This window comes from Lissotriton helveticus, chromosome 3_1, assembly GCF_964261635.1.
Source record: "Lissotriton helveticus chromosome 3_1, aLisHel1.1, whole genome shotgun sequence".
In the NCBI taxonomy this organism is placed as follows: Eukaryota; Metazoa; Chordata; class Amphibia; order Caudata; family Salamandridae; genus Lissotriton; species Lissotriton helveticus.
Window position 1 is genome coordinate 587,939,101 of NC_136061.1, and position 25,840 is coordinate 587,964,940.

General features: G+C 43.5%; 1 protein-coding gene across 1 annotated transcript in view; it reads left to right on the forward strand.

Annotated features, from left to right (window-relative positions):
• UNC80 (unc-80 subunit of NALCN channel complex) overlaps positions 1–25,840 on the forward strand; it is a 2,761,828-nt gene that overhangs the window by 920,745 nt on the left and 1,815,243 nt on the right. Inside the window, exons 19-20 of the mRNA XM_078680564.1 lie at positions 5,057–5,163; positions 6,692–6,848. Of these exons, the coding sequence (XP_078536690.1) occupies positions 5,057–5,163; positions 6,692–6,848 (264 nt within the window). The remainder of the gene's footprint in view (positions 1–5,056; positions 5,164–6,691; positions 6,849–25,840) is intronic.

Genomic DNA, 25,840 nt, shown 5'->3' on the forward strand with positions numbered 1-25,840 from the left:
CTCGAGCCGTAAGTGATGATATTGCTCTCGTGAGATTGCCGTCCAGTAGGTCGGCGGGGTCACGGTAAATATGGATTTTCAGGTAACGAAATACCGTTGGGTACCAAAGGAGCCGTTCGCCCATCACCGAGATCTCGCACTCAGGGGTATTCGCAGCAAAAGAGTACACACCCGATTTCGCCCAATTAACACGCAGCCCCGACATTTCGCCAAAGTCGCTGAATATGTCCGTGAGCGCGCGCGGAAAGCAGGTTAGGTCTTTACTATAGATCAATAGATCATCGGCATACAGTGATACCGAGTGTATCCCGTCAATCAATGGAATACCCCAATTCTCACCAGAGGCACGTAGCTGTGCCACCAGTGGCTCCATCATGAGAGCAAAAATTAAGGGGGAGAGAGGACACCCTTGTCTTGTGCCCCTGCGAACACGGATCGGGTCCGAGAAAAGCCTGTTCGTTCGCACACGCACCACGGGAACAGAGTAAAGGAGTTCCACCATACGAAGGTAGGCTGCACCTAGACCAAACTTTTCCAACACCAATGCTAGGTAGGGCCATTCCACTGAGTCAAACGCTTTCTCGAGATCGAGAACTACACACCCCGAACGGGGCCACAGGGACACAGCCAGACTCTGCACCCGAAACAGCCGCCTGATATTATAAGATGTGCTGCGGGTGGGGACAAATCCGTTTTGGTCTGCGTGTACCAGTGTAGGAACCAGGGGCGCCAACCTCTGGGCCAGTGCGGATGCCAGAATTTTATAATCTGTATTAAGAAGGGCAAGAGGCCAATAGGACCCCATGTTTAGTGCGTCCTTGCCTGGCTTCAAGAGTGAGATCACATTTGCCTCATTCAGGGACAGAGGGAGGGCAGCATCTTGTATTGCTGCCGCATACACTCGTAAAAATTCAGGGATGAGAATGGTAGAGTATGCCTTATAAAACTCCGCCGGCAGTCCGTCGGGGCCTGGGGTCTTACCGTTTGAGAGAGAATATAACAGCGCGGAGTTCCTCCGCTGTGAATGGCGCGCCCAATTCCTTGCAATGTGCATTGGTGATCGTTGGTAACGGTAGGACTAATAAGTACTCAGAGATATCAGCTCCAGTGGCTCTCAAGTGGGAACAGTACAGGTTCTCGTAGTGACTCGTAAATGCCTCATGTATAGCCCTCTGTGTGTAGGCCACAGTACTCTGCGTGGTGCGGATCGACATCACCGGTAGTGTTTGGGTGTCCTTCCTTATCAGCCAAGTCAACAGTCTGCCAGATTTATCCCCAGCGTGATGTGTGCGCGCCGAGTGTGCTGCATAGTTTAAGTTCTTTAATCTATCAAGAAGCTGTGTATGCTTCCCGCGGGCTTCGAGTAATCTCGTATCGTCACCCTCCACTGCTTCTTGCTCGTCTGTCAGTAGCTCTGACTCTATCTGTGTCAGTTCCCTGTCCACCTGGCGCCTCAGTCCCGCTTACGCTCCCAGACAATGACCTCTCGTGACCACTTTAAAGGCATCCCACTCAACTTGTGGAGTGGATGCAGTACCAGTGTTATCCTCAAAATATTGTAAAATACGAGGCGAAAGCAGATCCCGGAATGGGGCATCTAATAAAACATCCGGCTGAAGGCGCCACGTGGGAACGGTGGGTGTGGGCGTTCCCAGGCAAAGTCAAGTGTGTGTGGGTTGTGATCTGAGTGGGTACGACCCAAATAGCAGGTGTCAGTGACTAAGGGTAGTAGGTCACTAGTTAACATGAATCTGTCGAGTCTGACATGTAACGCATGAGCGCCCGAGTAGTATGAATAAGTACTCGTGTTGGGATTGCGGCTGCGCCAGGCGTCAATGAGATCCCATTGCATTGCCCAATCAGCAAATGCTCTCGATGTACCATGCATTGTCGCATTTGCCAAAGGGGGGAAGGACCTGTCCAGTGTAACATCGAGGACACAATTATAGTCGCCCCCAAGCAAAAGTGGCACTCCCGGCCATGACGCCAACGCTGTCGACAATTGAGTAAGGAAACGCCCTTGGTCAATGTTGGGAGCATAAATAGAAGCTATGACTATGTGTTGCCCATCTAGTCTGCCCTGAAGTAGCACATATCTGCCTTCTTCGTCAATGTTACTGTGTGTGAGAGCAAAGGGGACCCCCAGACGAACCCATATCAGAGCCCCGTGCGCGTATGCCGAGAAACCTGTAGCATATAGTTGCCCCCTCCACCGGCGGCGCAGAGTATGCACCTCTATGCCTGTCAGGTGTGTCTCCTGTAACAGCGCTATCTGTACCTGATGACGCTTGAGATATGAGTATACCTGATAACGACGCGAGGGGGTGTGCATACCACGCACATTCCAGGTGCAAAATTTAATCGCAGTCATTTCGACATTGTAACCCGACCTCCCAGGCCCACCCCCCGCCCACAGCACCACAAGCAGCAACCCAACAGACCAAAGTGTCACAATATGCACAGCGTTTGGACCACATAATCACACCACCTCGCCAGCACACATCAGAGGGAAGGGAAATAAGCACCAGACCCATAACTATGAAATACAGAACTACAATGCCAAAAGGTCGACTGCGAAACATGCCGTCGTCCAAACGCTCTAACGAGCACTAACTGTTCGTAAGTTCAAGGGGGGGTTCACTGAGCTGTTGTATTAAATGCACAAGCGGTTCAGGCAGAATAGGGTGAGGGTGTACTCCCACCACCACAGGCAGTCATTGTCGTATAGCCCTTCATCATCAAGAGTTCCCGGCAGCAGGTGCAGACCAAGAGGCAGGCGACCAGCAACCACACCAGATGGGTCGCGGGCTGGCACTTACCGCTGGGGGATGGCACCTCTGCACCCTCCGCAGAAATCCGGGACTCACCAGTAACAGGACCGTCCACTACAGGGCACCAACAGCAAACTCAGTGCCCAAAGCCTTAGTTCTCGAGTCCAGAGCTCGCTACGGCACCTGCAAAACACCATCAGCAGCTCCTTCAGCCATCAGTTGCGTAGGAGCTCAGAGGGCGCAGGCGGGTATCTTGCGAATCACACTGTTGGACTGCAAGTCTGTAACAAAGTCAGTGGAGTAAATCAGCCGTCTGTGGCGTAACATCTGGGAGATCGGCTGACCCATGGGAATTCGGCAATCCGTATATATATTCGTCGTCACTCACTAGGCCCTCAGGGCTGGCTCCCGGGGCTGGGATTTCCATCAGCGAGCCGCTGATCTCCGCCACTCTGCGGATAGCCTCCTGTTGCTCCACATGTCGGTGTTCAGGGGTAGGACCCACATTCACTTCCGGGTGTACTGAACTCGCCGCCGAGGGTCTTCTGCGTCGGCGCCGTCGAGCCCCTCCACCGCGGCGCGTCCTCGGGGGCATCCCGCCAGGCTCCGTATCAACGCCTGAGTCCAGCCAGGATTCAGCGGCCTCCGGAGTATTGAAGAAGTGTGTTTTGTCCTGGGCCACAACTCGTAGGCGTGCAGGGAACAGTAATGAGTATTTGAGAGCTAGGCGTCGGAGTCGCTGTTTGACTCCCAGAAAGGAGTGTCGTTGACGCTGCACTTGTAATGTATAGTCCGGAAAGAACATGATTGTTGCATTGTCGATCCTGACTTCTGACAGCTTTCTGACCTCACGCAGTATAGTGTCTCGATCGCGATAATTCAATACGCGGATGAGCATGGGCCTCGGGTTGGAGCCTTCGGGGGGAGGTTTGGTCGAACGCGATGAGCACGCTCCACAACAAAGTGCTGCGAGAGGGTACCTTCCGGGAGAATATCCCTGAGCCACCGCTCCATATGTTCCGGAGCTACTCTGGGTTCCCATCGTTCCGGCAGGCCAATGATGCGAATGTTGTTCCATCTCGCCCCCGCCCTTCCGCATCTTCTGCACGATCTTCCAGGAACTCCACCCTGTTAAGGAGGTCTCGCACGTGTATATCCATCTGGGTGAGTTTGGGAGACAGCTCAGTTACTGCGGTCTCCAGTGTCGTCGTTCTCTCAGAGAGCTTTTTGTACTATGAGGTTCTGAAAGACACAGTGCCAGTTTTCTATTCTACGCTTTGCATTGCAGCCTATTGGCTAACACTGGCTCATATTCCCTTTCTTTTTCCTTTTGCAAAAACAGGAAAGATTTTCTATGGTCCCCTCTTTATATTGATGCATGTCTATGCAATTGCCTTCTTTTAAAAAGGAAAATTCTATTAAATCTGGCATTTTAGCCTTCTTTAGGCAGCAAACATGTTTATATATAAAGTACTATGGTATAATTCTTGTTATACATATATTTATACTTTTTAAAGTTCTCTGGGATTCCGGTACATGGGGAGAACTATTCAGTGCTTATGACTTTGGTGAGGATTCTCCTAGAGGAGAACTAGTTTTACAGTTGAGTAACTTTTCCATCCTCGTGGTCAGTCCTCTGCACCATCACGATCAATTCCTTGCACATTAGAAAACCTGCTACAATCCATTAATTAGAGTCCACTTCTGCTCTGCTCTCTTGCCTCTTGTGATTAAATGAGGGCCTGTAGATTCTAAGCTTTCTATATGTTTGTAAGATCGTCCTGATTCTGAATTCTTGCTACAGGTAAGTAACATTTCCGTAACCTGCACACACCTGAATTTGTATTATTGTTCTCATATACACACCTGAATTTGTATTATTGGTCTCATGTACACACCTGAATTTGTATTATTGTTTTCATATACACTCTTGAATTTGTATTATTGTTCTCATATTGAATCTAGTAATATTCCTTGATCCCCAACCAAGCCCAAATCTTTTAAAACTAAATCGTACGGCACGCGTGCACATTTGATAGAGGGCATTTCAGATGATTTTTGTCGTACAGGGACCCCGTGAAGTTAAGCTGCTTATGTTTTTATTAGTATCTCATGCAGAAAATAATATCCTATATGTGTTAACTAGATGAAATAGAAGGCATGCTGTATGAATCTTTCCGTTGTTCGTTGTATAAATGAAGTACAATGCTAACATATTGTCATCGTGTTTAAAGAAAATGTATTGAAGTTCGACACATTTGTCTGGCTTTCTCTTCTCTTAACAGGGAACTGGTTGAAACGTTCCTCTCTGTCAGGATTAACTGATAATGTTGAGGATCTCCTGGACATCAGCTCAGTGGATCGCCTTTCTTTTATCAGGCAGAGCTCCAAGGTAAAAATATTTGATTTCATAGTGTGAATTGTATTCAGATCTTCAGTGACCTACTGTGACATTTAATCTATATAGCCTTATCAACAATCCCAAAGATACATTTTCAACATTTTTCTCTTTTCAAAGAACAAGATATTGAATTAAATGCAATCCTTTCTTTTTCAAGCCAGAATGCAAGATATTGTAAATTCCCTGACTCCATTGTTTTCTGCGGGAATGTGTTGAAGTTCCAGTGGTTAGCCATTTGTGGTGCTTGAAATTTACACTCGGATTTTAGGAATAAGAAAAAAGTACATTTAATCCATAAGTATTCACCTATATTTGTTTGCAATATCGGAATGGAACAAAATGTATACAGTATGCTCCCGAATGTATAAATTACTTCATTAACTATTGTTAATTTTTTTCACTGGATACAATGGATTTGGCTATATTGTACATTAGGGTCATTGTAAGATCATTCCATTTTGCAAATCGCAATTTGCTGCTCACAAAACAGAATGTATTAATGTGTCTCAGACACATTTAGCGCTTCCAAATGGGGTCTCAAATTACCCGCTTCATCAATATTCATGAGGCATTTAGCAATGTGCAACCCATTGGGAATAGGTTACAGTCACAGGGATGGTGGCCTGCTCGGGACAGAGGATAACCATGTCTGTGTTTGCTTTTTAAATAAAGAAACTTTTTTTTTTAAATGCAGCAGCCCGTTTTACTTAAAGGAAAACGTGATGCGTTTAAAAAAAAACAAAAAGAGTTTTCTTTTCATTTTTAAGGGCAGGCAAGGCCCATTGGACCACTGCCCGCTCTTAAAAAACTGTTTTCACATACATTCACAAGGGTCACCGAGTCCCTTGGGGACCCTTTCCCGTTCGTTACTGGCTTACCACCTACTTGAAGTAGGTGGTAACTGCGAATGTTCTCCACCGCAAAACAAACTTACATACCAGAACCTTGGCCAATTCTTTCCTAATAGCGACTCACAAACCCTATTTTGTTAGTTGATAATAGGTTACTGACTCAAAAAATACAATTTGTACATGCTACAACCCTTTTTAGCGGTCGCAAATGGCCCAATTTTCTGCTTGCTACCTCTAAAAATGGTCGTACATTTGTCCCTTAGTTTTCACAAATTGAACAGAGTATGTACGTTTATATTCTATTCCACTTCTACTTTATAAGGAACCTGCCCCATACTGTACACATATAACCATAACTAAAGCACTATAATTTGGAAGATCAGTTCAACATTCTGTAAAGATCATACCGTTTTGGCACCAGAAAAAAAAGACAGAGAATGATCCTGGCACTGGTGTTTAGGTTTACCGAATCAAACCAATAGCAGCTCGGAAGTCCAAATAGTCAGCACATACCACCATCTCTACACAGAGAGAAGCAACCATCAACTCACCACCTATTAGTCCGGTAAATGTGGCACGTAGCCATGCAGCGTGCCACTTGGGTGAATGTGCAGTACAGTACCATTTTATCCAGAGAAACTGCTAACATTTTAACTTTTATTTTACAGGTAAAGTTCACAAGTGCAGTGAAACTGTCAGAAGCTGGAACAGGTGGAGGATTGGACAATGGACGAGATGATGAGGAGAATTTCTTCAAGCGTCTTGGTAAATGGCGCTCCGGTCGAAGGAACACATCCAAGGTCCATCACACAGAAGAAAAAGATGGTTAGATATCAGGGGTCTATTTTTCTGTTCTTTTTTACTTTTATTTTCTTCCTCCTTTCTGTTTATTTTTTAAAAGCTCGTTATCCCCTTTTTCTTTTCCATGTTTTTTGTGTCCATTCTGTTCTTCCACCTACCTTTTCATTTTTCTCTCTATAGTCTTTCTTTTACTTTTTATTCTTCTTTCAGTTCTTTTTTTATTTAACCAAAAGTCTCTAGAGAAGTAGCACCCACTATTAAACCTCCCCACCCCACACCCATCCTTCCAAAACTATATACACGTATATATAGATATATATACTTCTTCTGAGGCATTTTGTAAGTTTATGAACCTGGACTCACTTGAGTACAGATATTTATTTTTTGCCTGCAGCATGCAAAACATTTTTAAGAAATGTCATTGAATGGCTCATCCTGAGACAGGGAGTGAAAAGATAGACGAATGCCTCAAAACGAATGATGGATGCACTGTCAGCTTCACTGGCAGCTACTGCTCTGCTTTTCTAGAAGAGCTCAGCGTTTCTGAAATAGAACTCCCTGCACAGACCTTGTTTTAATTATCTATTTTCTTCTGTGTTTGCATGTACAGCATCTGCATACCATTTCTAAAAGAGACATTGCCCCTTTTACTTGGGGGAGGGATGTGAGCAGGCTGTTCAATCGGATTTGAAATGAATATTACATTGGGAGAATTCTTCTGTAGCTGTATACAGAAAGAAGCAAAACCAAAAGTAGTTAACGAAAGGACATAGGGCCGATTTAACTTTTGGCTGACGGAGTAGTCCCCATTGGCCTGGCAGAGGACTTTACGTCTGCCTGGCCGTGACTACTCTATACGCCAAATGTATAGATGACTACCTAGTAGACAGTCGTTAATAAAGGCACTGGCTGTCTATGCATTGTATTGTTTGTTACTGGGCCTTCGTTGGAAGGACTCAGCCCTGTAATAAACAGTAATCTTTTTTTCTTTTCAAAAAGAAAATCCTAAAACAGGATTTTCTTTTTGTAAAGAAAGAAAATAAATATTCCCACATCATGGGTGGCGTCTGCCATGGCGGGGGAAGTATTCAAATGTTTTACTGTTCCTTACCGCCAAGTATCACCTGTTGGAAGGAACAGTCAAAAAATGACTACGTTTGCCCATCCAAATTGGGTGTGCGGCCCTTACACCCCAGGGCAATAGGAAGGGATTCATCCCAGTGGAGACAGAGTAGTCTCAGCCGTGATTAACCCGAAGGTCCGTGCGCATCTTCATGTGGCGGACAGATCGCATTATTGGTGTGAGTATACCCCATCACCGTTACAACGGATTACATTTACAGCCAAGAATTAAATCGGGCCCATAGTCTGTAGATGGCGTGTGTGATATTCAGCTGTGTGTCTTGAATAAATGGCTTAACGAGTGAATGGCTGTGTATTTCATGTGTATCAGATTCCTAAAATTTTACAAATTACATGACTTGATGGCAAGTCCTGCTACTGCAATGTCGAGGATTTGGCATAGCTCTTATTTCTGGAAAATATGGTGTTCAAACTAATGCGTTCCATTCCCTCTGCACAACTGTACATTTATTTATTATTCTTAATTATTGATTTTTTTTAAATGTGAACATGACCCCTCAAAGATTCTTTATAAGTCTATTGACAGAGCGAAAATAAATGTTCATCGCCAAAAAGATACAAACAATAAAATCAATGTCTCATAAAACAACAGTTAATTGAGCAATAATAAAAGACAATACAATCTGTTGCTTGAATAATTAAAACAGTGTATTGCACCTCTCGATCTTCCCCTTTACCTCATTTTACTGTACTTGTACGAATAATTTTTGCCTGATAGACCATGCTGCGTAGAGGAATTTAGAGACACACAACCACAGGTGAGGAGTCGCTCTTACAGATCCTAAGGGCATTTATTCGAACTGTAAGAGTTCAATTCCGACATAGAGGAACAAGCCTCCTGCTCCTAGGGGTTACATACTTGGGGCAAAATAACATCAACTGCTCCTCAATTTCATCAGTGGAGGGACAAAAGCTGCAACTTGGCGAAACTGTCTTAGAGAAATCCCATAGTGTGGGAAACGCAGCAGTTGGCACAATCCCATGTCTGAACCGCAGAATCAAAATACGAGCTCGCACTGGGCGAATATAATCTAGAAATTCATCAGCTTTGTGCACTGTTTTGTGTATTAAAAAGCACCTTGAAAGCCTCCCTGTATGATAGCTGTTATTTCTTTGCAGCTATCATCTCCCAATGCCTACATTTTACCATTTGGGCTGTATTAGCTGGAATGGACGATGGATCCTCCCAAGCTCTGTCGAAGCTCTTTTAATGTGATTCAGCCACTTAATCTTTTAGGAAGAGTGGAGTGCCATAATGTCACCAAGGCCAGTCTGGAGTCTTGGAGCTCACTTGTGGTCCAAATGCACAGCCAATATAACAATGGTCTCCTAGTCGCCAGTTCTGCAACAAAATCAATGCCAAGATCCGGTGCTAGAGGCAACAGAGATGTTCCATTTCCTAACCCAGTGAGAGCTTTATTAAATTTGTTCTGTGTGATACCCAAGGCGCAGTAGCGGCTCCTGGAGGGAGTGCTGTGTGGTGGTGGAGTTGGGGAGGGGACGCGGTGGCGGGTAGTAAACTCTGGCATACGTCTGATCAGAGTTAGGTAAAGAAATAAAGAAATAAAACAAATTAAATTGCGCGTGCTGTAACGCATTTGGCGTTGCAGCACGCACAATCTAATTGGTTTTATTTATTTATTTATTTACCTTACTCCGATCGGCCATATGCCGAAGTTTACTACCCCCTCACCCTGCATCTCCCACGCCCCATCTCACCGCCCGCAACACTCCCTCCAGGAGCTGCTACTGGTTATCTGTTCTTGTGTTGCATTGGTTAATGGCACAGTCTCATAGCAATTCAAATAAATGGACACCGTTGACTACTTCGGAGGCCTAAATGGGTATTGGCAGATTAAAAATGCACAAATCCATCCTGCATCTGATATGTTTGGTGTTCCACTTTAGTAGTCACTCCACAATTTTGTCTTAAATAGCACTCTGCTGTGTCTGTTCTACCTGTAAAGTCGACCATGCAACACAATATGGATTATCTCCCCAGAATCCAATATTATTTCTATAGGTATTTGTCAGCTATGCCATTTAGAACATCTTGTCATTTCTGGAATGTTGTGTGCTTGTGTGTGTTTCTCCTTGAAGGTAACATGGCAAATGACAGGTTGTGTAAGATTGTAATTAACAAACCCTATCAGGGTGAATGAAAATGCAAAAGGGGGTACAATTTCAGTTGGTTCCTACACCCCCGTCAATGGTTATTCATGGGGCAATATCTCTGGCTTTAGTTCATCTTTCCCTAATTCTCTCCATTTGTGACATTGTGCTGTGAGACCATTCTGCTGTCTGTCCTTGTGTCTGTCTCTCTCTTTCTATATGGAACACTTCTTCTTATCAAAATCTGGCCTGCCAGTGACAACACAATGCCACTAAATGGAAGGTATACATGTACTTTAGGTAAAAATGATAAAAGCACAAGTCTTGCCCATCTCTTCATCACTTGACTCTCTTGTGATATTTTACAGGCTGGTCTCTGGGATAAGTATAGGTAATTAAAAAAAATATTGATGAGACGCCAAATATAAACAGCACAGGAATAAAAGGGGTTTAATATGAAGAATTGTTAAACTGTTAAACAGATCAAACCTCACATTAGAAGGATGATTTTTGAGCTTTTCTAATAGTGAAAGAAATTGTTCCAGTTCGAATCATGGTTTTAAATAGGTTTCAAAATTAGGAAACTCCATTGAGAACAAAACGTTTAGCTTCACCAATTCCTAAACTACAATCAAGATGATTAGGCACAATTAGGGTCCACATGATTTGTTGTAAGGATTTTACATAACTTTCATGCAATTTGCATAATATTTTTATAAATAAATATGAGCTGTTAAAGGAGTGTAGAAACTGTAAAATAACCTATCTATGAAGCAATTGGGTGAAGAATCCCATGTACTATACATAAGAGGCAAATGATCATGGAAGGACTCTTTCTAATTGCATGCCAGGAGCATGGCATGCCATTTTTTAAACAATTCTTTATTAAACATTTTGAAAGTATGATTAGAGTACAAGGCACAGGTGATATCAGCCATCTTACCCATGTTTAGTGGTGTATTCCTTAAGCCACATACAGTGGAAAAACCTTAGCGCAAGTCTTCAGCAAAGAGAATAAAAATGTAGCGATATGGGAATGATAGCACCCACCAAAGTCTAGGAAGCTGTCTTCTTTTCTGTGTGCAGACATGGGAGATTATTGTGTCTGTCCCATACATAACATGTACAAGATTGTAAACTGTGTGTAGTAATAAATCACCACACATGTAAGGTCCCAAGAACGTTTATTAGGTTCACAAGATAACAAGTGCTCCCAGCTTGGCGGCTTCAAATCTCATCAACGTTCTGACCCACACTCCAGGATGTAGCGCGGGTCATACCAAGGGAGCGTGGAAGGAGGGGGGGACAGAAGGAGGGAAAGGGGAAGGGGTAAGATTACAACACACCTCCCTCACTATAGAAAAGGTGAGAGAAGGAGAGACAGAAAGGGACACCAGAGGGTGGAAGAGGTACGAGTAGAGGAGCAGGGTAGTGGGTGAAGGAAAGGCAGGGCAGAGCAGCATGCGGGTGAGGGGCGTGAAACCCTTTAATATGGATAGGATAGAGGAACAGAAAAAACTGCCCGATAACAGTGGTACAAAGACCCTGAACAGTATGTTTTCCAATGAACACGACAGGAGAAAGATGCATATTAGCACCTACAGCATGTCCTGTAATGATTTCCTGAATAGCTCTGTCACCTATTTATCTGAAAAAACGATATAATGTTCTTAACCGTGCAAATTGAATTCAGCTAAACTATCAGGTTACGTCAACCAAACATTTAACAACAGTAACCGGCTGGTGCAACTGGAGTGTGCAACTTTATGGCGTGAGGAATCCAATTCAATGGATGCACGTGGACGAGTTTGCTGCAACCTGACATATATGGAACTCAAGTGAATGTGTAACCACCTTTCCACACTTGTCCCCCCTGTGCCTGAGGTTGCCACACCGTCTATTTCTCCCTTGGATACCTAACTCCTCATGCTGGAACTGCCACCGCCTTACGGAAGATTGAGAATGGCTGCACTGTTCTTTTCCCTAGGCAGCAGCTATGGCCAGGACACCCATCCCCGCAGACTACCTCTGATAAAATGAGTCTCTCTTTCCTTGTCCTGATCCATGGCAGTATTGGACCTTCTACTGCTCTCTCTTCCCTGGCCATGCGATAATGCAACCTTTATAGATTTAGTTTTCAACGGTCCCGGTTCATTGGCATGAGTCTCATAAGCTTTAAGTATGTCCTCCTGTTCCCTCTTGGGCTTGCCGTATTGAAACTTTCTGTGGCTTTAGTGGAGATCTGCATTTTCTCACTTCCCCTCTCCATAAGACCATAAACAAACCTTAGTAAGTATACAACTTTGTTCTCTCCTTTTGACTCCATTTAACTCGCACCTTTCACTCTTTCCAGATCATCGTTGTCCATCTACTCCTCTGAAACTTTGGTCCTGAACCCAGCCCACTTGATTCTTTTCCGCCTCTCAAAGCGATGGGGCCGGTTGATTTTATACATCTGCCCTTCTTGTTCTTTGGTTGTGGAATTTACGCACTCCACCCCACTTCCAAATTTTACATCTGACTCAATTTTTTGTTCCCTACAGTCCAGCCTCTCTATTTTCTTACGTATTTCTCTTTCCTCCACCTGACTTTGATATGTGTTTTTTTTCTTGATGCGTTCGTCCCCGCTGGCTTCTCTTCCATACTTCTTTGTACTTGCAGTTCTTTCAATCGCTGTATTACCCTTGGCTAGCTGCCAGTAAACATTGACCATTTCACCTCCAATATCTTGTTTGCCTTGACTCCGTGTCTGCTCATCCTTGTGTCCTTTTATCTTTACCTCTATGGAAATCCTCAACTTCTGTGGATCTTTCCACTGTAGCCTGTTGATAACATCCTTCGTTATGTATATAGTACTCCTGTCTTCTTTGCGGGACCCGAACAAATATAGTTGAACTTTGCGGTGTGCACTTCTAGCGTTGAGCTGCGACTCCATTCTTTTATTTTCAGACACTTCGCCATTTATCCTTGCCCAGTTCACTCCTTGCTTACTGCCCCTATTTTTACTTAGACTCTGACTATCCACCGTTGCATGGTCGAAGTCATTTGTACATTTTTTCCTTGTTCCACGGCTGGAGTCGGCCTGTGCCGTTGAGCGCCACACTTTCCCTCCTTTACGACTTGAAGATTTACACATATCCCTCTTTACTCTTGTGACTATGGATTCCCTCTTCGTTCTCTTACTAATCATGTCCTCTTTTCTCGCTCCGGCATCGGCACAGGCTCTTTCTCCACGTTTTTTGTCTATTCTTTCATCCTCTCCATTCCTCACGGATATTTCTTTGAGCATTATGAATTCCCCCACTTCTGCTTCACTAGTCTTCTCTTCCTTCTTCACTACCCTTGATTCTCCTACATCAATCGCAGTCTGTGGGGCATTCTCTTTTAGCACCTCCCATTTATTAAGATCCCGACAGTAGTTACTTGTCATCTTACTCACTGGGTCTGTTTTTATGGGGTTTCCTGTACATCCTAATTTCATTTGATCATCCCCCTCTAGAACAGATCTCTCTTCTACAGAAATGTAAACTTGGATCCAAGTGCATCCCTTCATGTGACCTCGATACATCTCTCTTCTACTTTCCAAGCTAATGTTGAATTCAGAGTATGTTACCAGGGATGTGTCTGCTTCTTCCAATGTACTCTCTAGTTTTACTTCCAATTTCTTTCTCCTCTTACTTTTGCTTATTTCATCGTGAGGTGACCCAGTGTCTTCTTTATTGTCAATTTTCACATCAGCCATGTAGATCATATACACAAGTGCCGTTCCCTTAACTTGCTCTATTCTTTTGAAATCTCCAACTTCCTCGAATACTGTGTTCCACAGTGTAAGCCCCTTTGTTAATTGCTTGCTATGTTCTTCTAAAACTTGCATGACTTTTCCATATGAATTCCTGTCTTCTCCCTTACTGATCTCTTTTCCCATATTGTTGTCGACTCTCCATCCAATGGCTCCTATACAGCGTAGCAACCTTTCTACTCTCTCCTCTGGTGTAAAAGGCTCTTTCATTTCCTCAAGGATGGCCAAATCATTGTAAAAATGTTCCTTCCATTTTCCCCATCCTGCCCACTTGACACCAGGTTTCTTACTCAATGACTCCGGAAGTGTCGACTTAAACATCATGCAGTTATCCATTAAAAGTAGCACTGGGTAGCCTCTTGGCTATGGGGTTAAACGGTGCTGCTTTGGTTATCAAGTTGGGGGTCAGTTGAAGGAGGGTCGTAGGTATGTTATGCTCTCACGATATGGACTGTTCAACTGAATTAAAACTTTGCCTAAAAAGTTATGCTGCGTGTCACTGCTATTTTGTTTATATATTCAGAATAGTCACCATGGTACTTCCCTCTTTGACCTGTATATTACTCGTACCTCCAACCAGGTGCGCTTCCTTGCATCTGTGTCAAAGAGAAAAACTCCACCTGGGGCTCACTTCGCTCCCTGCCCCTCTGAGTTTTCCTCACGCAGTTTCAACCCGCTGCTTCGGTACATTTATCTTCACCGACCCCAAGGTCAGACACTCTCTATATACTTCTGCAAACTCCACGCGCAGTTTCCAAGCGCTGGCTCAGTCGCTAGTGACAACAGGGATTAAACCCTTTCTCTGCTCCTTTCGGACGTTTCAACAGCAGAGGTGCTGCCTCAGTGAATTTACGATAGTGTGAACCCCGGTTCACTGCACCTATTGTTCCTCTGCTCTTAACTCATGCAGTTATGACTCACTGCCTAGATCGGTTTCAGCGGTTTTGTGTTCACCATGTTCCCCGCACCACTCCTCACATTTTTTCCACAGGCTCACTATAATTGAGAGTTATCAAGATTGGGTCCCCTTCAGTTAATCTTCCTGACCTTTGTCTAAACAAAACTCCTGAATACTGGTAAACTATTACTCACTCGACTCAGATCATTCGTCGAGTTTGGAGAGTCCCGCTTCACGATGCTGCCACTCTCTCTTACCTCGAGCGCCAGACACGCCGCCTCAGTTCAGTTTCTTGTGCAGAGACAGAAGCGGCTCTTTTCCCCGCTCCACTCCTTTCTCCTCACGCAGTGTCATGCGCTCCCCTCATAGACTGGTGAGAATCCCTCATAATCCTTCATGGGTAATGTTTTCCTGCACCCAAAACAATTTCTCGGGGACACTATACGTAGCCTGAGTAAGCCTTAACCTTCCTTCCTTTTCATCAATATTCACACAGGAAAATAATGTTAACCGCGAAGTCCTCTTTCTTTTTCCACGGTAGAAGCACTGGAACTTCCCGTCGACAACTCTGCAGTTACTTGGAGCAAGACCCGCTACGTCTTCTCCCTCATGAGTTTCGACTGTCTCTCACGTCCCGCTTGCCAGTCCACACAAACTTTGGAGGGGACTTGAAACACTCACCCTCGGCTTCTTCTCCTGCTGAGATAACCGATCACTGCCACGGGCGGAACAGCTCTCACACCGTCACGTTGTGCTCACTCCGCCGACGCTGCCTGCTGCCGTCTCACTTCACTGAAACCTTCAATTACCGCTGGACTCACACAAAGATGCCAGCTGGAGGATCCACCAACTCCTGTCAAACTTGACACGGAAGAACAAAAATCCTCTGTTTCACACGGCACGAGCTCACCTTCATCGAGACCACACACCTTGCTTCAGATGTGCGTACTTCACGTTTTACAACCTCGATGAGTTCAGCTTTCATCAATACATCCGCTGTTCCAGTGACCTTCCTTCTTTCACTGGGTAAGCCTTCATTTCAAATGGTAATCTCCGCTCAAGCATCAAGTTGCTCCAGGGGGAAACACTACGCTGACCCTGGCTCAGCTCCTCCTCCTCGTCGCCAAACAATGTAGTAATAAATCACCACACATGTAAGGTCCCAAGAACGTTTATTAGGTTCACAAGATAACAAGTGCTCCCAGCTTGGCGGCTTCAAATCTCATCAACGTTCTGACCCACACTCCAGGATGTAGCGCGGGTCATACCAAGGGAGCGTGGAAGGAGGGGGGGACAGAAGGAGGGAAAGGGGAAGGGGTAAGATTACAACACTGTGTGTGCTGCAGCTTGTGCGCCCTGAATAAGAAAGCCTAATAATTCACAAATGTATTGCCACAGTTTTCTGAAGCTTCTCTAGTTGTTTCCTACAACTCCATTGTTTCTTTTTTCTCAATCTTTCTTTTAGCCTTCTAGTAATGACCTTCAACCTTCTTCCTGTTTCTACAGTCTTCTCATTTCTGATCATCCTTTCAGGAAGTTACAATGGGATTCTAGCCTGTTTTTCAACAATAGAAACCTGTACGCTCAACACTTGGCAAGAAAAGGTAGCTTGATTAGTTCCTGCATTACTGAATGTTCTGTGTTGACTCCCACAGACAGAGTAGCGATTCAGATCAAGTTCTGTCAACTGAATTTGCCAGTCCTGACAGATTGCAAAGCCATACATACAGCTCTGAGTGCCATGGATGTCCTAGCTATCAACACTCAAATGTGTAGTCTTTACGAAAAGTTGTAAGCATTAGAAATGGGCATTGCGGTTATTAAATGCAAATTTAAAGAAGACCAAGTCCTTAGGAATTTAGGCACTTTGACCAGTGCTATGTCTGTGGTCACTTTACCATCCCTCAGAAATTCAGAGGGGGACCAAAGAATGATCAAATGTTTGTCAATCTATGCCAATTGGAGTATATGTTTAAATGTGAAGCAAAGATTGCATTTGTTCTGGGCAATCTAACTGGAGACACTGCTTTATGGGTGACACCAATTGTCACAGTCCAGTTCCTCTGGGGCAGCACCTTCCCAGTATTACCCCTTTCAGCAGCATTGATTCCAATTTTAAGACCACTTGGAAGATTAGTGTGGCCAAATGAGGGCAAGGGATTTATGGACGGTGCGGTGTGCGAAAGATTCCTTTTCCTGAAACGTGTTATATTCAACAATTTTACATTATATACAAGTTAGTTTAGTACTGCGGTCAAGACTCTGTATCTTTGGAATGTCAAGTACTCACAACTCAATGAGAATGTCAAAGAGACGTGGGCTCTGCATCACTTAACCCACAGTCTTGTCACGACCTGATCAACAACTACTTTCCACTATGTCTTTTTGGTGTGTCCTCAAGTCTGGTTTACTTTCACAAGTAAAACAGTTGTCAGTTGAAGCTTCTTCAAATCTTAAATGTGATTAGCACAGATTAACTTAAGCTCCTGTAAAAAAAACTTCTGGTTTGTTTTATCGGAGTCCAAAGATTTTTACTGTTGTAGACTTTATATACTCTGAGTGTGCTTTCTCTTTTCCGTTCTTTGATGGCCCCCCTGAACTTTGTCTGAGTGTAACCTATTGCACTTGTGACCTTATCTCTACTTGATTCTTCGTGTAATAGTTTTGCAAGTGCCCCATCAGTCCATATCAAACTTCCTCTCTCTCACTAAGTTGGTAAGCAGATCTTCCCACATGAACAGGCTTTGCTTCAAACTTCTTTAGTCCTCATCAAGCTCTTCACTCCTGGGCACTTCAAATCCCGAAATCCTCTCCTTCAAGGACAAAGCATCCTCCCCTTGTAGCATCTTTCTTCCTGCAAATTCCTGAATAACAGGTGCGGTATACAGGTTGTGGCCATTTATATAACTGCTTATTCAGAATGGCTGTAAAGATGTCAGAAAATATTTTGAGATCTTATTCTTTTTTGAGATTGCAGTGGCCCATGCCCCTCACCTCACCTTGTAGCGCTCCACCGTCTTTTGGAGCAAGTTTTAAATGGCATCAGCGAGAAGTGTGCCTTTTCCACAACACCTCTTCCTGCCATACATGTCTTTCACCTTGCAGCTATGAATTTCAAGATTGCAGCAAAGGAACAGGGTTCCCAGGGTTCCAGTGAATCCAGTCATTGCTAAACCAAAACATGAGAAGAGCACAAAAGACTTTCAAATTCCTTGTGTTAATAGTGTGGCAAGAATAATAATTTTATTAGAGCATGCCCTGTTGGACCTTGATAGTGAAACAAAAGAGCTCGGCTGTAAGGGTGTGGTCGGTTCCGTGCAAAATCGTAAATAACACCTGATTACCATTGCTCTGTGAGATCTATTTACAGTTGCCTCAAATTTCTGCTGTCATAGAATATGGTGCCTCTGGGAATTATATTGATAATAGGTTTTTGGTACTTTGAAAATCAGACATCTCACAAAAGAAATACCAGAAGAAATAAAATCAGTTTTGGTATGCTGTGTGCTTCTGTTCTGAGAACACATATGACTCCAAAGTTATTGACATGTCAGACACATAAAAATGCATCTTCTTCGATGTGATACGAACAAATTGCCTTTTCACTTAAAGATTCTACTGGAAATTGGCTTTAATATAGTGGCTGCATCTTCCTTCCCACCTGAAGAGCAAGACTACTAAGAAATATTCAGTGAAAAAAAATCAAGCAAATTACCACCTATCCTAGAGACCTAAAACCAAATGCACCTATTTAACATCTAAAAATCTTAGCATTTGATGGGACCAGAAAAAGTAGTATTAAAACATATATTGAAAACAGTTTAAAAAAGATGTTTATTAGAGTCCAGTCTCCTGCCGGGATCACATTCACCACTCTTCTTTGTCAAAGAAGCAGAAAGAGACCCACTACCGTGCATCATTTTATTGAGAATTAAAATAATTAACCATTAAAAATAGGTATAGCTTACCAATAATTCAAACTATGATTACAAAGGGTGCATGTTGGTATACCAAACTTAATCTGAGAGTTTCCTACAATTTACTTAGAATTGGGCCAGAAGAGTAATGAAAAATGTCATTTAATACTTAGTCACTGTAAATAGTTGGCGATATTTGATTATGCTGTCCGTACTATGTGATGTCTCCTCTACTTTCCAATGTTTCATCAATGAAATATTACAGGACTTAATTAGAAAGTTTATTGTCGTTTATCTTTATGATATTCTCATCACATCTGTTCTCAAATTTCTTCATAATGGACTTACACTGGCTCCCTGTACCTCAAAGAGTGAAGTTTAAAAGTTTGTGCATCACTCACAAAGCCATTTATGGCTCGGCCCCAAATTTCATCAAGGACAAATTGGCACATTATGTTCCCAGTAGGAGGCTGCGGTCCTCAGAAGCTTGTCTTCTGGTATGTCCACGTTTTAAGCGCTCTACTCTGGGTGGGAGAGCTTTTTCAACCATCCTGCCACCCTTATGGAATAGTCTCCCTGAAAGCCTGCGTAAAGAGACCAATTTGCTCACTTTCAGGAAGAGATTAAAAACTGTTCTCTTCCTGGAAGCTTGGAGCCCTATATAAAGCATGCCCGACACGCTGCCCCTCTTTTCTGGACCCTCTTGAACAGCGCTTAGAGACCTCTTGGGTGATAACGCGCTATATAAATACACAATAACAATAACAATGTATTCAACGTCTCTGCCAAGTGTTCAAAAGCTTATGCTAGAATCATCTGTACGCAAACCTAAAGAAAGGTTTTTTCAATCAATCAGAATGTGCGTATTTAAGTTTTCAACTCAGACAGAGACGGTTGACAAAGGATAAAAAAATATTATCTAATTAACAAGGAACTATTCCATAAAAGTTGAAAGATCTTTAAAGATTCTTAGGGGCAGATTTGCAAGCCCCTTGCGCCACTTTTGCGTCACTTTTAACATGGGAAAAGTGACGCAACAGTGGCGTAAGGGGCTTGTCAATCTGCCCCCTAGGGTTTTTAAACTTTTATAGAAAATATATTCTAAATTGTTCTCAGGCTCACAAGGAAATCTTAATCATATATTTGATCCAAATAAACTGATTCAGTCTTCCAAATTTTGAGACAACATTTTATTGATGCTCCTATCTTAGCTCATCCTAACAAAACAAAATTCTTTGTCACAGAGACAAGTGTGTCTAATTCAGCGATTGGTGCAGTTTTGTTGCAAAACAAACAAATATGACACAGGACCCCATCCTGTATGTTATTTTTCACAGCTTCTTACTCCAGCAGGAATTAATTACACAATCCTTAAAGACTTATTATCCATCAGAGGAGCCTTCCTTATAGTTAAAGTTTACTTGTCTGCCAGAAACGATTAGTAGTTCCTGCAGGAACAACTCGTAATTTAGCTTTACACTGGTGTAATAATTCTCCCAGTGTGAGATATTTGGACAGTACAAAATAATACAATTAATTTCCCTTTATTTCTGGTGCCCAGATGCAAAGGGAGATGCCTATCGTTATATACAAACGTTTGTAATTAGTGCCACCTTAAAACATCCTACCGAGGAAAGAAGAATTACTTCAATTTTCCAGATTTTGATAGATATGTAATAGATTGTCTGCCATCTGAAAAGATGACTACATTGGTTATTGTCAGTACAACTAAAATGGCCTATTTTTCTGCATCCTCTCAGATGCCAACATCCAAGGGCTTTGTTGTTCAGTTCCTCAAATAAATATATTTATTACATGATCTTCCTACTACCGTTTCTCAGATGGGGAAACTAGTGTACTGCAACATTTTGGCAAGAATTATCATACCTTTTAAAAATTAAATTATAATGTCATTATCTTATCTTCCACAAACAGGTGGCCAAACTGAAAGTCTCACTAAAAATCTTGGAACAATAGCTCAGCTGCTTTGCTGATAATCCACCAGACTTGTGGTATTCCTTTTTCTCCTTTGCTGAATTTTCATAAATTAACACTATACATACATCACTGGGATCATCACCTGTCTATTGTACATATGCGTATCATCCAAGATTCTTGCCAATACCAAACCTGCCAAGTCAAGCTCCAGCGCATCAGATATTTTTAAGTCTTTACATAAAATTCAACAGGTCAGGCATAAACGTTTACAAAAAGCACAATAAGGCTGAAAACAAGAACTACCCCAGCTACAATATCATGTAGAGTAATTGGTTTGGCTTTCAACATGAACTCTTCAATTTCTAAAGAAACATCGGCAACTATCTCCCATATATACTGGTCCATTTCATATTATCAAGGTTATGAACCCAATAGATATGGCATTGGAACCACCACCAAAGTGGAAGCTTAGGCAGCAGTGTATCAATGTTAATTCATATTCTAGGGTCCACGTAAAAGCTGTACAGATCACTGAGAATGGAAAAGCTTGATTGCATGAAATTGAGACAATAGCCAATGGTTATATAGCCCTACTGTGGGGGACAGTCCCAAGAGTTGTATTTAAAAGGGCACTAAGAGGGGAGTCAGAAAGGGGAGATCAGTTTAGGTGTGTATATGGGTAAAGTTTAGAGTTTCAGACTTTGTCACTAATCATAATGAATAACAAGCAGCATATAGAGTCTGGGAGGGCAGCTGGGAGGTGGGTATGGGATTAAAGAGAATCATGTTTCTAAAAGAGACTTCTAACCATAGATTTCTCACCTTAGAATATTCCCCTGGTGCCAGACTGGATCATAAACCTTGATCAGTACCTCTGCGTGCTGATCGGTGAATGTGAGCTGCTTCGGAGAGCTACTGCGGGTATTTTTTGGCCATTATCTTAACCCTTCTGTCAATTCTTTTTGAGCTTTGCTCCCAGTGTACAAGGAATATCAAAAAAACTCATGGGATTTAAACCATGTGAGGAATGTTACAGATAAATGTCTGTCTCTGACCCACGCTTGGTTGGTGCTTTGGGCCGAACCATGACCCCAAGAACTGTGCTGAATGGAGGTCGATGCACCTCAAAGTGATTCGCGAGTGAGCCACGAAGATCTTGGCTGCACTGCAGAAGAAGGCTCGGATTTCGGTCCCAATCTTGAGGGAGATCTTGAGGTGTTTCTGCTGACTAATAGATGGGCAGGAAACCGCAAAGTTCACCATTCGCTGTGGACTTGACACCACCGACTCACTAGGCAGAACATGGCCACGAAAGTGGAACTCAGCTCCATTCCTGGCTAATATCGACACGGTTTTTAGTCAATGGCCAATCTTCCCTGATAGGTATGCCATTTGACCGCTCCCGCCTATTTGGCAATAAGATCAAAATCGAGCTTGAGCGCATTAAGGAGACTCGAATCACCACCAGATCCATAGACCTCTCCTTGGGTTCCAAACAACAGCAACAATACTTTTTTTGCTCCTTCTGTGGCCACGGCCAGGGCTCACATATGCATCCGCTGTTCCAGTCGTACCAAGCAGCCAGCAGGCTTCTCAGTCTTTTCATGGTCAGGGACGCAGATCCCACAGAAGATGTGGTGCCCACTCCAGCGTACTGTTCAGTTCTTCATCCTTCCAGCAACCGCAGCCCCCAAACCTCTTTATTGGGCTTTCAGTGCAACACACCCATCCTGTTGGTGGCAGTATCAGGCACCACCTGCCCCAATGACAAGCATTAACCTCTGACAAGTGGATTCTCTAAATTGTACATGTACAGTGGGGTTATGCCCTTCTATTTCTGGAAATCCAGCAACTCTTGCCACCATCTTTTGATAGAATGGCTTATGGAGGACCTTCTCCTCTTGCTCTGTCAGGAAGTGCAGGTTTTGCTGGCCAAAGGAGCCATTGAAAGGGTGCGAGCATCAGAGGTAGGGCATGGTTGTTATTCCTGCTACTTTCTGGTGCTGAAAAAGGACAGAGGCCTCCGACCTGTCCTATATCTCAACACCTTCCTATGATAAGAGAAATTCAAGATACCACCTGGCGTAGCTTCTGTCTGCCCTGGACCACAGAGACTGTATGGTAGCCTTTGACCTCCAGGGCATGTATTTCCTTATTCCCCACCCGCAAGCCCACAGACTTTACCTGCGGTTCACAGTAGGACAGGCGCATTTACAGTTCTCCGTACTCCCCTTTGGCCGTACCAGTGCCACTCGTGTGTTCATGAAAGTGATGGCAGTGGTTGCAGCACACCTCCGGAGGTCAGGGGTTCCAGTCTTCCCCTACCTCACTGACTGGCTATTGAAGGCGGGCTTGCCGCCGGAAGTTGCCGTCCACCTCTAGACTACGGCAAACCTTCTGTACTCCATGGGGTTCACTATCAACATGATGAAGTTACATATGACTCCTTCTCAGACTCTCTCCTTCATCTGAGTCATTTTGGACTGGTGCAGTTCTGCTCCTGCCCTCTGGCCCTCGGCTATGATCCTGATGTTTCAACCTCAGTCCTGGAATTGGGTGAGATTGACTCTGAGGCTGCTGGGTTTGATTGCCTCCTGCAGCCTGCTGGTGAAGCACTCTCAATGTGACATGCGGCCTCTGCAGTGCCATCTGAAATTCTAGCTGACACAGCACCAGGGAAATCTCTCTGACCTTGCCAGATTTTGAAGAAGACTAAAAAAGATCTGCTGTGGTGGTTGACGAGCCATGATTAGATCAGCAGTAGACCCCCTTTCACTGCCCCATCGGAGCTGACTGTGGTAACTGATGAATACTTTCTGGGTTGAACAACAAATCAATCTTCTGGGCTGAGGGCTATCTTCTTGGCATTGAAAGCCTTCCTCCCATCCTTCAGGTGAAGGCAGGCATGTGGTATAGTAACAAACAGGGCTGTGCAGGGTCTTGGACCCTGTGCCTGGAGGCCCTGCACCTTTAGACTTGGCTGGAGCACCAGGACATCTTCCTGGTTCTGCAGCACTTGGTGGGATTGCTGAATAGTAGGGCAGGCAAACTCAGCCATCAGTGCTTTGCAAAATGGGGCAAACCTTCGTTTGATCTATTTGCCACAGCTGAGAATGTACAGTGTCAGCACTTCTGCGTTTTGGAGTTTTCAAAGTGGCTCTTACTCGGAGATGCATTGGCATAGACTGAAACCTGGGACTTTTGTTCGCTTTTCCGCCAATACCGCTCTCACCCTTGGTTCTCAAGAAGATCAGGAAAAACCAGGTCCAAGTTATCTTAGTGGCTCTGTACTGGGCAAGGAAAGTTTGGAACTCTTGAGGATGAGGATCTGTCCTCCTTATAGGCAGCCCTTTCAGGATGAACTCCTGTAGCAACAGCAGGTCAGGGTCCTGCATCCAAACCTGTGCACACTCCACCTTCAAGCGCCAATAGTTGAATGCCTCAGATTATCCTTGCAAAAATTGTGGTGATATATTGGGAGTCAGAAATCGCACAACTAAAACAGTAGACGCAGGCCATTGGAACAAATTTGTGGCTTGGTATTTGTTACAGCATATTGATACACTTTCTGTTGTTTGCCTTTCTATGGCCCGGCAAGGGTAAACAACATTTACAACGCAACTTTTACAACGCACTACCATTACAACGCATTTTTTACAACGCAAAAACTTTTACAACGCATACCATTACAACGCATGTTTTTACAACGCAAGTACTTTTACAACGCATGCCATTACAACGTAAGTATTGGTAAGTATATAATTATATTTAATATTTTATATGTTTGGTTTTTTTTTACGTTTTCAGCTTTTGGGTAAAGGGGTATTTTTAGGGTTTAGGGTCAGTTTTCAGTTTTTGGGTAAAGGGGTATTTTTAGGGTTTAGGGTCAGTTTTCAGTTTTTGGGTAAAGGGGTATTTTTAGGGTTCAGGGTCAGTTTTCAGTTTTTGGGTAAAGGGGTATTTTTAGGGTTCAGGGTCAGTTTTCAGTTTTTGGGTAAAGGGGTATTTTTAGGGTTCAGGGTCAGTTTTCAGTTTTTGGGTAAAGGGGTATTTTTAGGGTTCAGGGTCAGTTTTCAGTTTTTGGGTAAAAGGGTATTTTTAGGGTTCAGGGTCAGTTTTCAGTTTTTGGGTAAAGGGGTATTTTTAGGGTTCAGGGTCAGTTTTCAGTTTTTGGGTAAAAGGGTATTTTTAGGGTTCAGGGTCAGTTTTCAGTTTTTGGGTAAAGGGGTATTTTTAGGGTTCAGGGTCAGTTTTCAGTTTTTGGGTAAAAGGGTATTTTTAGGGTTCAGGGTCAGTTTTCAGTTTTTGGGTAAAGGGGTATTTTTAGGGTTCAGGGTCAGTTTTCAGTTTTTGGGTACAGGGGTATTTTTAGGGTTCAGGGTTAGTTTTCAGTTTTTGGGTACAGGGGTATTTTTAGGGTTCAGGGACAGTTTTGGGTTTATGGGATACAGGGGTATTTTTTGGGTTCAGGGACAGTTTTGGGTTTTTGGGGTACAGGGGTATTTTTAGGTTTCTGGGTTAATTTGGGTTTTGGGGGTACAGGGGTACAGGGTAAAAAAATTAAATTAAATAAATTAAATTAAATTATATTAATTACAATTATTTAAAAAAAAATATATTATATACTTACCAATACTTACATTGTAATGGCATGCGTTGTAAAAGTACTTGCATTGTAAAAACATGCGTTGTAATGGTATGCGTTGTAAAAGTTTTTGCGTTGTAAAAAATGCGTTGTAACGGTATGCGTTGTAAAAGTATGCGTTGTAACATCATACATCCCCCGGCAAGGCTTTGCCTTGGGCACAGTTAAAAGTTATCTTTTTGCCATCTCGTCTTTTGTGCAGTTTCCGGATCAGACCTCCCTGTTTGAGTCACCCCATGTGACCTGTTTCTCTAAGGCCTTACAACATTTGCTCCCCTACACCTTTTATCATGCCCCAATAGGATCTTAATTTGGTCCTTACATTTCATATGGACTCCCCATGCGGGCCCCTACTCAGCTGTTATCTGACACTTCTGACTCTTAAGACAGTATGCTATTACATCGGCCAGGAGATTCAGTGAGCTTCAGCTCTTCTAGTTAATCCTCCATATACCAGCCCCTACTCAGACAAACTGGTTCTTTGGACCCGCACCGCCTTCTTACTAAAGGTGGTGACGCCATTCAGCCTCGGCCAAAACCTCACGCTGTGGACATTTTTGGCCC